Source organism: Octodon degus, unplaced genomic scaffold (genome assembly GCF_000260255.1).
Source record: "Octodon degus isolate 3935 unplaced genomic scaffold, OctDeg1.0 scaffold00028, whole genome shotgun sequence".
Lineage (NCBI taxonomy): Eukaryota > Metazoa > Chordata > Mammalia > Rodentia > Octodontidae > Octodon > Octodon degus.
Genome location: NW_004524604.1, coordinates 1,352,966 through 1,366,827, shown reverse-complemented (window position 1 = coordinate 1,366,827; position 13,862 = coordinate 1,352,966). Strand labels below are relative to the sequence as shown.

Genomic DNA, 13,862 nt, shown 5'->3' with positions numbered 1-13,862 from the left:
AAGATGTCAGGGGCTGGTGAGACAGCTGAGCAGACTAAAGCACCTGCTTAGGCAAGCGCATGGACTGTGGTTTGATTCCCAGAACCACCTGCCAACCCCACCTCCAGGGCAGCTGAGCCAGCCAGAGTCTGGTAGTGGCACCTGAGGAGTAACCTCAGCACTGGGGTGTAACCTCAGCACTGGGGAGGCTGAAATCAGGAGGATCACTATGAATCTGAGCTGCATAGTGAGACCCTGTACCAAGTACATTAAAACAACAACAACAACAACAACAACAACAACAACAACAACAACAACAAACAAGAAATGATGTTCCACAGTGCTTTAGACTGGTGAATCTCACTGGCCCATGGGCAGCTGGTTTCCAAGGTCCTTATGCGAGATACCAGTTACAACCCTGCCTCTCTGTGCAGTGCTCCTAGGCCCCGACAGAGTCATGCACCATCAATGCCAAGCATTGGCCACTATTGCCTGTCTGTAAGCTGTGGCTTTTATTTATTTTTACAACTATTCATGTGAGTACCCTGTCCACTGGACTTGTGTACGTCTGTGCTGATAACTGGCCTGTGGTTAGTGAGCACTATTTCCTCTTTCCATTCCATCAATATTTGTTTTGTATATTTAGGTGTTTTGATGTTGAGTGCATATGTAGTCCTAACTGCTGTACCATTCCAGTGAGTTGCCAACTATATCTTTTACATGTCCATCTTTGTCATTGGTATCTGGTGATAAATACTGAATTAAAGCTTATCTTGTGTGATACACACGTGGCTGGCCCTGATCTCTTGTTTGCTGTCTGAATGGAATCTTGTTCATCCTTCACTTTCAGTCTACATACGTCCGTAAGTCTAAAGTGTCTTCTGCAAGACACATAACTGAACCTTGTTATTTTTATCCACCTGTGCACTCTGTATTTTAGGGTTGGAGAGTTTAACCCACCGACATTTAAGATAATTATCGATTGTAAATTGATTAGTGTTAGGTGTAATGATATTGCCGTCTTGTTGCTTTCTGTGTGTCTTGTAGTTCTGTCCTTCTTTTCTATTCTTATTGTTTTCCTCAGTTTTGTAGTGTTTTGTGCTTATGTGCTTTGAATGTTTTCTCTCTTTTATGTGTTTTTATATAAGTATTTTGTTAGTGATAATTGTAAAGCTTATGCAAAATGCAGTTAGGATGGACTGAAGCTGGTAACTTCAGTCACACATAGAAACTCGACATTTTTACCTTTCCCACTTATTTTGTGATTAATGTTACAATGTATGCTATTTTTATAATGCTTAAATATTAAAAAAAATTATATTTGTATTTTTTTACCTTTATAGTTTTGTCTTTTAATTTTTATAGTAGAATTAAAAGTGATATAGCTACCCCTAGGGTAGCAACACAACTCTATTTGTCTGTATATTTACATTTATCAAGAAATGTTACGCTTTTTTTAATGATGTGAGTGACTGGTTAGCATTCTTTAATTTTAAATTGAAGAACTTCATTTAGTAGTTCTTATAAAATGAGGGTGGTTATAAAAAAAACCCTCTGATTTTATTTGTGAAAGTCTTTATTTTCCCTTCATTGTTGATGGCCAGTTTTGCTGGCTATCTTACTCTTCGCTGACAGATGATTTCTTTCAGTGGTTTGAATCCATCATCCTACTCCTTCGGGGCCTGCGCAATTTCTCTTAATGTTTTATGAGAGTCTAGCAAAGGTTCTTGTTACATTAAAAGACTTGCTGCTCTCAAAACTTTCTGTTTATTTTTTTAAATTTTATTTTTGACAACTCAATTATAACTTGTTTTGCTATAGATTTCTTGGGTTTATCGTACTTGAATGTTTCTGGCCTCCTGGGTCTGGACATTGATTTGTTTCCCTAGATTTGGAAAGCTTTTCACTATCATTTCTTTGAATGCATTCTCTGTCTCTTTCTCTGTCTTGTTTCCCTCTTCTCTCGAGCATATACTGGGCTGCTCCAGGGTGCCCGTGAATCCTTCACTCCTCTTCTTTTTCATTGTCGTTTCTGTGCTCCTTGGATTGTATAATTTCCAGTGGTCTTCTAGCTCACTGGTCTGTTTTTCTGCTTGACACAGTTTGCTGTGGGATCTCTAGTGAATTATTCAGGTTAGCTCCAAGATTTATGTTTATTCTTTGGAAATATTTTCTATTGCTTTGCAAAAATGTTTACTTGTGCATTATTCTACTGATCTTGTGGGCAGTTTCATAATTAATTATTTTGAGCCCTGTGTCAGACATATTTCTCCAGTCCATTAGAGCTGATCATTTTGATCCTCTCTTTGGAATAATTTCACTGTGTCTTCATTTTCTTTGAGTCATTGAGTTTGTATCTGCACAAGAGAGAAAGCTGCAACTCTCTGTTTTCACAGCCTGGCTTCTAGAAGACGAGGCCTTTACTCAGTCCAGCCAGAGACTTGGGGGCACTGAAAGTGCTCTCTCAAGCCCAGAGCATTCCTCTGTTCTTAGTGGTTCAGGCCCTAAGTGCACCACGTGCTGTAGACTGAAGTCGGTTTCTTGGGCAGCCTTGGGGAGTTTGAAGACTCTGACTCTGCTCCTCCACAGGGAGAATCTGGGACCTGAGCACTTGCCCATTTATGTTGTACTAATGTGGTTGGTGGATGATACAAGAGCTGCTGCAGCTGCCAACCATGTCCTGGCCTCATGGTCTCCAGATGGCCAGCATAAGCAGGGTCCCTCTAGTACTCCAACACAGGGGAGGCAGAAACAAGTTCTCTGGCAGCCCCTATCACAAGTCTGGGCACTGACCATGCAGTCTTGCTCTTTTCCTCTCTGGGAGAACCTAAGAGAAGCTATATTCATCCTCTGGACTGAGCAGGGGAATGGGCTATGAAGTCGTATCCATAACTGCTGTCTCCAGTCTCATCATCCCAGGTAGGCAGAGTGCTGTGTTCTGCCAGGGTTCCTAAAACACACGCCAGCCAGCAGCTTTCTGGGAGCCCCAGGAATGTTGGTTGTCAGACCTGTGGTCGAGCTCTTCCTTCCAAAGCAGAAACTTGGAGCTGCACTGTGGGTGGAGATTATGTGAGAAACTGCCCCCAGTTTTTCTGGTGGCTTTGGATGTGGTGCTGTTGTGTACATTCAGAGTGGGAGGCCCCCCTCCAGTTCCCAAAAGGGAATTAACCCAATTTTGTTGATGACTCATTGTGTTCATGGGAAGAAAGAGAGTTAGAGGGTTTCTGTTTTGCCTTTTACTACTGTCACCCCTGTTTTCTTTTTTTTTTTTGTGGATGTTATTTTTATATTTTTCCTCAATACCACTTAACACAAAGGGGCTGAGTAAATCCGTGGATGGAAAACCCCCTAGTTCTTAATCCAATTCTTTGCTTATCTCAGCCCTCTTTCTTCTTCTAACAACAAAATTTCTTCCTTTAAAGACTGCACATATCTGTGAAGACCCTCACAACATGCCCCCCAGAGTGGGGTGACAATGACACTTTGCTCTTGCATTGTCCTAGCAAGAGCTGCAGACACGGCCACTTGCTGCACAAAAGTCCACTGTCAGTGTGTGAAGGCATAGACTATGATCTATAACTTCAATGTTTAAAAAATTAAAGGCTCATTTTGACATTATTTGAATAATCTAGGGTGTTTGTATACCTCTAATTCTACTCTGGGGAGTCAGTGAGTAATTGAAGTTGTCCCCTACCACCAGCACCACCACACACCACCTCTAGGGACACCCATTCCTTTCTCTGGATTTGGAGAAATTCAAAGGAATTTTCCTCAGTTGTAGTTTCTTTTCCAGACATGATCTGGGGGCAATTTCTAAATCAACATTTTTTGGTATTTTCTGCTTTCTCTCTGAAACTTCTGTGAAGAGCAAAATGTATTCACTTGGGTTCTTTTTCTCATTGTCATTTTTGTTTCTGTTCATTTTCACTCATGTGAGTTTAGCCTGGGATTGCTAGAGCACACGGATACCTGAGTGCCATTTTTTAGCAGTTAGAAAGTAACTATACTAGTGATTTGGTGGAGGGTTAAAGTGGTTTTTTTTTTAACAACATAATAATAATTAGATGTAAGAAAACTATGTTGGATTTTTCTGCATACAGTATAGAAGGCTTGAAAATACAATCACGTGTTTTACTATTTGAGAAATATTACCCAGAGATGGGAAACTAGCTTCAACATGACCATATTCTGGACAGAATTGAGGCACCAAAGGAGAAATCAGAAACTTAGAGCAAAAGCATCTTTTCCTTTCCTCTCCTCTCCTCTCCTCTCCTCTCCTCATGCACCACCACGCCTGCCTCCTGCCTTCTTTAAAAACCCATTTAAAGAAGCAAAAGAACAGCAGGAAAACAAACAAGCAAAGAAACAAAACCTTCTGAAAAGGTGATCCTTTAGAGGTTTAAGAAGAAATTGATTTGATTTTCAAAATGCTAGTAAGGAACAGGGCTTCCGTGTTTTTGTAGCATAAAGAATAGTAGTATTTACATTCTTTCTGGACCTCCCTATTAGCAGACTGAACAACTATGCTGTGCTAAAATATCTGCGAATGGCCATGTATTCTGAGAAGACCACGTTAGGTCTTTTAGTATTAAAGCTCTCTGGGCTTCCTCTTATACACTGGCACCATTAAGCTGACTTCTTTAAATAACTTCTTTCCCTCTTCTTTTTCCTCTTTTTCTCTTTTCTTCCTTTAGTCTTTCTTTCTTTCCTTTCTTTTCTATTTTATTTTATTAAACTTTCACGCAATAAAGTATACATAATATCATCAATGAAGACAATAGCTGTTTTAGTCGAGATTGTAGCATTCATCATCTATCAATATCTGCTGCAGGCTAAATACTGCTCTACGTATTTTACCTATATTTTCTTAGTCCTATGGGATGCTTTTATTATACCCTTCATTCCGTGAAGAACTTGAGAAACACTGAAGTTAAGTAATGTATTTATTTATTTATTCATTTATTCATTTATTTATTTAGTGGAACCAGGAATTGAACTCAGGCCCTTGCGCTTGCCGGGGAAGCGCCTATTCCACTGAGCCATCTCCTCGATCCAGTAATGCATTTAAAGTAAGCCCAATAGCCAAATTTGAAGAGGTCATCTTTAGAAGGTACAGAGGTGATAATTTGATTACACCTAATGAATATAATCTGAGTACAGCTAACATTCTGATCACCATGCTAAGTTGCATAGAATGATGTGGGAGGACTGAAACGCAGAGTATGCAGTGAGAATCCTAAGAGAGGAAAGCGCTTCATGGTCAGTTCTCACTGGACAATGGGCTCATTTTCTGCTGATTCTGTGAACTGAGAAAGCCACTTTGGCTTTCAAGGATGAGTTTAAGACCTGTGAATTCAGGAAATGACTCACTTGGTCTTGGTGGGCCTTTCTTGTGTCTGAATAATTCTGGGGCTTTGCTTTCAAGTGGCCCAGTCTCTGGCACCCTTGTTCTAGATGGTCCCTTCTGAGCCTGCGTAGGCATTCATTCATCCCAGTAGTGGTCATCAGCACCGGCGGTGCAGCAGGCCCTTTTCCAGGAGCTAGGAGTAATCCCTGAGTGTCACACATAGGAAAGAGGCATTGGCATGCAGGGCCTGGCAAGGACAACCAGGCCTCCAGTTCTTTTTTTTTTTTTGGAATTAAAAGAAGTTTAATCTTTTAGAATATCCTGGGACAATGCCTTTCACCTTTGCAGCTGCCCTACCCAGAAGCCACCCATATTTGCATATTTGGAAAGCCTTTAAAATGACCAGTTGAGTAATATAAGAATCAGGTGGTTTAAACAACAGTTTGGTTGGAGAGAATTATAACATTATTTCCTGTATAAACAGCATTGATTACACCAAACAAAATCTGCAGACCACTTACCACTGCGGCTGTCTTTGGTTGATTTTATTTCCTAGCTGTGCTGGGCAAGCTGCTAGCAGCAGCTTAATGGTATTAGTATCTACAAAGGATTTCCTCAGGGTGGTATGGCTCTGTAGCCATAGGCCTCCAGTTCTTAACCGGAGTCATCTTAGCAGCATTATGCTGGTGTTGGGGTGCAGCCTCGATGGTGAAGAGAGCACTGGCGGAGGTAGGGCAGTCAGAGCTGTTAGGGAGAGAGCGCGTCTACCTAGGAGTGACATGATGCTTAGGGCAGCGGAGAGGGGATAGTGACATAGCTCTGCGGGTACCTGAGTACAGCGAACAGACTTTGCTGATGTGTTAAATGTGGAGAGAGAAACAAGTCAGATGGTGCCAAGGTAGTCATCATAAATAATAGAAGGAGATGGCAGGATGGGTTAAGAAAAGGCAATTGGAAGACTGAGATCAAATACTTTGGAACTGTTAACTTGCAACACTACTGTGGACATTCAGGTGGAGGTATTAGTTGAATACTACAGAAAACTATCTGGAGTAAAAGTCAACTTGGGAATTGTTGCCATGAACATGTGTATAAGAACAGCAGATTTGGAGAAATTCTCTGGGAAGGGAGTGTGGAAAGGTGAAAAGACGAGCCTGAGGGTGCTACAGAAGTTCAGAGGTGAGGCGGAACCAGTGAAAGAGAACAAAGGAAGGGACATCAGACACCTCAGACTGTTGGCTCACCCATTCTTGAGAAAGAGACAGAAACACTGGTCTCTTCCTGCTCTGTAGGCTTCATTTGCACATACAAACGCACACTCCAGCACTCCATTATCACAAGCAACACCCGGGGGAATTGTCATTTAAGAGAAGGGGTTTATTTTGACCCTCAGTTTTGGAGGCCTTGCTCTGCAGCTAGGGGGCCCCAGGGGAGGTGGACATCATGGTGGATCTTGTGGAAGAGATAGCTGCTCACCTCGTGGTGGTGGCTGGGAAGCAGACAGGAGAGATGGTACCCCACAGCCCCTGGGATGGCACATCCCTAATGACATTCAACTCCCTAAGAGCCCTGCTCACCTCTGAACAGGGGCATGGTTGTGGATGAAGCCTTTCACACCCAGACCTCTGGGGACACTTCGGCCAGCACTGGAATCTTTGCTTTCTTTAAAGGAGAAGAGATAAGGGCAGCTCTGAGTGAAGCCCACCCCTGTGGTTGGCGCGGTCTTCCTGACTGAGAGACAAACTCATATTGCTGTGTTCATGCTCCCCAGCACAACCCAGCCCCCAGAACAGGCTAATAAGAACAGCGTGAGGTTCAGCTTCCCTTTCAGCTTTTCTTTTTTTTCCATAATTTTATTGATAAACAAATAGCAATGAGACAGTTTCAAATCAAATTGGTAGGACAGTTTCAATAATCAACACATTGCATACATTCTTCCCAGTGGTTAATTGCTGTACAAGATGCTGACATGATATCCTATCTACAAACACCATCAGAACAAATCATTCTATTCATTAAGAGAATGTAACTATATATCTATCCTAACCAATTTGAATACACAGATACAAAATGGACATTCATCTGTATACCCGTTTTTTGTTAAGTTCCGTTATTTGAATATTAGAGGTGTGTAAACTCAGCAAAATATTCCAAAAGAGTCCAGTAGCCCATAATAGTTTTGGGTCTTCTGCTTGACTGGCACTGTCAGAAATTGTTGACCCGAGTCCTCCACAGCTCAACATAATAGCATGGCTTTACTTCTTATATTTCATTTTTATACTTTTCTGCTGGATGGTTAAGACCAAGGTAAGGCAGGACCTATGCAACAAGAGTTGCAGCTTTTGGGTCTGATAAGGTCAGTGAAGTCCCCTCAGGATTTATCCTTTCAGCTTTTCTATAGGAAATGTCATTTGATGTAAAACAAGTGGGAATCCTGGATCAGGATCCATCTCCAAATTTTGCATTTCTTCAAGGACACCATGAATGTCTATTTCCTTGACTCAAGGAGACCATTGTCAGGGTAAGATGCTCACTTTTTCCAGTGAGGGTTTCTTATTTAGTCGACTTTCAGAATCTTCCGCATTCAGTGCCTCACACTGAGACAGATCTCAGTCTTCTGAATATTGTGCATGCTTGCCCAAAGAGAAGATCTCATTTTCTAGTGAGATTTTGTGGCAAGATGTCCTTCCCGGGGATACTCTGGTTGGAAAAGCAGGAGGGGGAACAAAAGCACCTCAGGATCAGAAATTCTTCTGACTGCAAAGCATTTCAAGACATGCCACTCCCTTTTCAAAAGAGAACTGCATCCCTGGGGCAGGGGGCCATCATTCTTTTGTCCCAGAGTTGACTTTCCTTCCTCCTGATACACATCCCTGGAGGCAAAGGATAGATCAAGTCCTCTACCATCAGCTCTTTAGATAAACAGAAAATGTTCCGACGCATAGCTGTTCATTTTTATCCATGATGGGCACCAGAGAGAAGCCAGGGAAGTTTTAGGGGTAGTCCACCTGTGAGAGAGAAAGCACACAAGCTTCTCAATTCCAGGTAAGAGGGAGCAGAGGCCCCATTTGTATTTCTGTTTTGTTCTGTTTGCATGGCGGTATGTATGGTTTATTTTTCTTTTAGAGCTGAAAGTTCCATACAGAGATCACTGGACATATTCTGCCTGGTGGCATGGAAAGGTTTTAAATCTAAATGTTGCTGGGCACAGCTTAGAGTTTGCTTCTTTGGCAGAGGCACAAGCTGAGACCCGGCAGCTGTCTTGCTGGAGTGGATTTATGCCGGGTAGGTGGCTGATCAAGTTTCTGCAGCCAGCAGCTGCTGGTTAGTTTGCCTTTTGGAATTAAACACGGTGTGGTGTTTATGAAATGTGTGAGTGCATTTAAAAAGGCATAGAAACTCAGAGAATTAGCTCTGTTTAGGATTTGAGGTCAAATGCCTTGTATCTAAAGGCAAGAATGCTTTGCTGAGCAGGAAAGGCTTCCAAGAGTGAGGACCCTCTCACTGCCCTGGAGGTTTGCTACCTCTTGAAGTCATCTCTTTGCCTTCGGCATCCTTGCCCAAGACACTCGAGCTCATCTGTCCTCTTCCTTCCTTCCCTGTTCAGTTGCAACTACTGCAACCCCTAGCCTCTACTCTGGACATTCTCCATAAGTAAACTCCTTGCTTACTGGCTCCTAAAGCCTGCACCTTCCAGGAAATCACCTTTGATTGAGAATGCAACTTTCATGCTTATGCAAGATTTCTCTTAAGATTGCCAAGATGTGCCAAGTTCTAAACTCATGTGCTGGGGGATTCTACTGCCTTAGGAACTCTAGCAGGAACTTCCCTAGGTCATTTATGTGCAGACCTCCACAGCAGTTTATTGTAGGTGCTATCATCTCCATTGTACAGGTGAGAAAACTGAGGCTTTAATTATCTTACTAAGTTTGGCTAGCTTTAATCAAACAGTGAAAGGTGAAACCAAAAAGCAAACACCAGTTTCCTTCCTCCAGATCCAGGGCTCTTTCCACTGAGTCCAGGGCACTGCATCTATTTACATGGTGACTGTGGTGGTCTTTATAAGTTGATTGCTCATTCCTGTTTTTTGGATACAGTATTTGATATATTCTTGTGCCTCTTACCAGTCCCTGGGAATAGAAAATCCTCCACAAGGGAAGTTGAATTATCAAGTTATTTGTTGACGAAGAACCCAGGTCTTTGCCTCTGACACACCAGTGCAGTTATTTCTGGAAGAAGCATGAGGCCTCCCTGATGGATCCCACTGATGTCTGGCAAACACCAGCTGTGATCCAGAGCAGTTAGTGAATCAGCACTAAAACCCAGTCAGCCAGCTCCTCTGCGACATCCTGCCATCCACTGTGTCTGTGGGTTCTATGTCAACAGAGTCAACCAACTGTGTATTGGAAATGCCCAATAGAATCCCTCCTGTGTCAAGTACAGACCATGCTGGCTATCATTCCTTGACAACACAGTATAACCAATACTAATATAGCATTTGCATTGCCCTAGGTTGCGAGTTATCCAGAGATAAGAGGGCACAGAAGGATGTGCCCAGGCTCTGTGCAAAGACTGCCCATTTTATACAAGAGGCTTGAGCATCCTCAGATTCTGGCCTCTGGAGGGGTCTTGGGCCTCCTGAATCCTGAGGATGACTGCGCTGAGTCTTGACCTCACCTGTGTGCAGCATAAAGGCCACACAGTGTCCCCTGGGGTTCTCTCCCCTGTGGTCTTGTGCCATTATATGTTCCTATTTCATGGTGCTAAGACATTTAAAGGCCATGGGCATCATGGAAGGATTGCTTAGTGTTACTGTAATACAACATGCTGTACCAAAGTCAGTGTAGATGCCCTTTGAATGGACCATGTAAGTTTTTCTGAGTGCTGTACTGTGGTCCCACAAGTTGCTGCTTATGCAATGAATGTGGACAATTGAACCTAGGCTGCAGCTGCCAGACCAGTGGGCATATGTGGGCGTATGTCTGTTAGTTGTCAGTCAAAAAATAAGATTGCCATCGAGTATCTCTGTACTGTCAGCAATCATGATCAACGCTCTTATGTGTGGGGGGTGGGGGTGGGGCAAAGGTTACATATGACTATTCTTAGTTAGGATGTGGGACACTCAAGGATCTGAAATGTAGACAGGGTCGTCAGTTCAGAGCAAGAGGAGGCATCTGTGCACCAGAGAGATGTAAGTGCAACTTTTGGACTTGCAAGCTGAGCTCAAGTGATAGACACCAGTACAGCCACTGGTCCCAAGAGCACCCACGTGATGTGGCTGGCAGCATGGGAGCAGAACAGGGCGGCCACTCACAGGCATGTAACCTTGAGAGGCGGCCTTCTTGCGAAGAGGGTCTTGCTGTCTGCAAGCTGGAGGCTTCCACAGTGTGCACCCGCGAGGCTGCATGACCATGTGCAGGCCAGTGTGTGAGATTCAGGCATAGCCTGTGGCGATGTGGTCGCTGTCCTGCTTGTGCTCATTGGGTAGAAAGCAACAGCAGCAGCAGCAGCAGCCAGCGGACTTCTTCCTCTAGCACAGTTCTGATGATATGTGGCAGTGCAGACTGGCTCAACCACTGTGGAGACCAGTATGGGGATTTGTCAGAAAACTAGGACTGGAGGTCCATTAGAGCCAGCTATCTCCTCTGGGGTATTTTTATCAGAAGAATTAAAAACATCATACCACAGCAATATATGGTGCATCCATGTCTATAGCAGCATAGTTTGTCATAGCTAAATCTCAAAAACAACCCACACGCCCATCAACTGAGGAATGGATAAAAAAGATGTGGTGTTTTTTTATACAATGGAGTATGACTTAGTCATAAAGAAAGATAAACTTGAGGCTTTTATAGGTGAATGGATGCAACAAGAGACCACACTCATAAGTGAAATAAATCAGACCCACATGGGTAAGCATCATATTGTTTCCCTAGTGTAAAAATCTGAAGAGTAAATAAAATCTTGAAAGGAGAAAAAAAAAAGAAAGAAGGAAGGGATAAAGAAATATATATGCCTAGGGCTGGGGAGATAGCTCAGTGGAATAAGTGCATGCCTGGAAAGCTCAAGGTCCTGAGTTTGATCCCTAGTACCACCAAAAGAAAAAAAGAAATATATATGCCTATACACAGGAAAGCTTGGATAGTTGTACTGTTGATTGCTGGTCTAGTGAAAGGAGCAGTTAATGCTTACAGTTTTTCCTCTCTTTTTTAATGCTTTTATAACTTTTTGACCAATTTTGCATACTTATATCTGGTAATCTGAACAACTAATTTGAAGACAACAATATGCAATGTAACAGCTATTATTGAATTCCTATTATTTTGTTTAGTGAAATTCTGTATCATTTCTAATTTTTTTTGCTCTTTTCCATTTTCTTTAAAAATATTTTTTTTTAAAGAAAGTCCTCCTGCCTGTCACACCAAGCCCGCACATTGAATGACACCCATATTTCTAGGAGATGGGTTGCACCCACATCTTAACTACATGTGAAACATTCCTGTCCAAATTCCATTACCTAATCTGGAGATCTGTTCTGTGGCCATAAATCCGGTTTTTATCCCAGTGTGAGGAGAGGGAGAGATTCGAAATTGAAGTGTGGTCCACAGAAAAGCTCTGGTAAGACAGGATTCCTGGCTGAGAGAGTGTGCAAAGTGGGTTGACAGCTCCAACTCCCTTTTGTCTTCCAGCCACCACCACACAGCCGAAGCGGAAAGGCCACTTCTCCCGCTGCCCCAAGCAGTACAAGCACTACTGCATCAAGGGCAGATGTCGCTTCGTGGTGGCTGAGCAGACGCCCTCCTGCGTGTAAGTGAGCCTGCCAGCTGGCCGAGGGGTGGTGCCCTCCCGGGCTGGGCCTCGGAAAGCCTGAGCTCACCGTGCCATCTGTCCACCCAGCTCTGCCCGGCCCTGCCCTCAGCTTCTTGTCCAAGGCCCTCTCGGAGCTGCTTTCGGAGAGGCTGACGCACACTTTTCCAAAACACGAGTGTGGGAGCCTGAACTATGTCTAGGCTGGGCCATCCGTGCTGCTTCAGCAAGCGAAGCTGATTCTGTCCAGGGTTAGGATGCTTTTCGGCTCCAGTAACCTCCCCAGTGGTTCCCATGGAAACACATTTTCTGGCAGTGTTAGGCGGCATGTCTGTCGTTAATGTAAATATGGGAGAGCTGTTGCCAAAGTAAAAGCTGCTTCTGCAGGTGTTGGCCAAGTGCGAAGAAGTCAGGCCTGCCTGTTTGCAGAGCCTGGCACAGGGGGGGACCAGGATGAGGTCCTCCTTCCAGCTCTTCACAGAGTAATGGTACAAGTTTAATTTTCCTCATCCACACACAACATTAGCATCCGCTTAGCATTTGTTTTCTGATAAAAAGATGCCCTCTAATGTACTGCTGAGTTTAGAGGAGCGAATTCCTCTAGCAGATTGTTCAGATCTGAAATTCACAGAATGGTTGTGGTCTTCTGTAGTTTCTCCAATATATATATTTTTTCCTTTAAGCTCTCAGTGATTCCAAATCCTACTTAATGGAACTTTAAAAGGTTATGGGCTTCTTTGAAGTTTAATGATATAAGGTTCCTCTTGTAAAAGAAATATGCACAGGTAATTCTTAGAAGAGAATAAGAATTGCTGCTGTAAAATGGGCAGGAAAGTGTGTGTGTGTGTGTGTGTGTGTGTGTGTGTGTGTGTGTGTGTAAGAATGATAGAGGTGTTTTTAAAAAAGTTTTCATTTATTTACTGTGCTTAAAATATGAGTTCTCCTTTCCTCAGAGCATCTCTGTAACTGGTCTGTATACTTGCACATCGACTGTACTTTAATATTGCTGCCTTTGGAAAGAAACCAGTGGTGTCTGATCTGATGGCTTGCGCTCTGCGCCGGAAAGTTGCAGCTCACCAAATTGCTGCTGTTCCTCTGATCCTGGCTTAACTTTCCAGCTGGACCTTTCCACTGCTCCTCTAGGGTCCTCTACTTCTTCACTGGTTTACCCTATGGGCTCCTCTCATAGCTGGGAGCCGTCCCCACTGATGGTTTAAGGTGTTCTTGACCCCAGCTCCTCCCAGACCCACACTGAAGGCTCCTCCTCCGCACTTCCTTGATGGCTGGGTGGGTGCCCTTGCTCGGCCATTGCCATTGGGTCAAAGGTGGAAGCAGTGCTCACTCACCACAGCAAGGCTGAAGGCTACTTTGAAGACCACTCTGACCATGCGCCCCCAGAGGGCAGGGCTCCTGCTCATTCCCATTGGTGCCCAGGTGCTGAGCAGAGTGCCAAAAGTTTAACTGTTGTGTGAGGGATGAATAGGTAGGCGCCTTTACAGTTCATCCAGACCTCTGCTAAATTTCAAAACCAAGGTCTTCATTAGAGCTCGGAGCATCTCCCTTGCAGCAAAATGATACAGAACCAGTTCCAGCAGCATGACACAGGGATCAGAGCACTGATTCTAGAGTTGATAGAAATAAAGTCAGAGACCCAGTCCTAGCCCAGGTCCGGTGAGTGTGCGGAGAGCTTCCTGCTACCCTGCGCCAGCGGGACCAGTCCCAGCCCAGG

At 43.7% G+C, this 13,862-nt stretch overlaps 1 protein-coding gene across 2 annotated transcripts in view; it reads left to right on the top strand.

Moving 5' to 3' along the window:
• Window positions 1–13,862, top strand: part of Btc (betacellulin) — a 61,082-nt gene that overhangs the window by 28,177 nt on the left and 19,043 nt on the right. For both annotated transcript variants that reach the window (XM_023713010.1, XM_023713009.1), the window contains exon 3: window positions 12,016–12,133. In XM_023713010.1, the coding sequence (XP_023568778.1) occupies window positions 12,016–12,133 (118 nt within the window). The remainder of the gene's footprint in view (window positions 1–12,015; window positions 12,134–13,862) is intronic.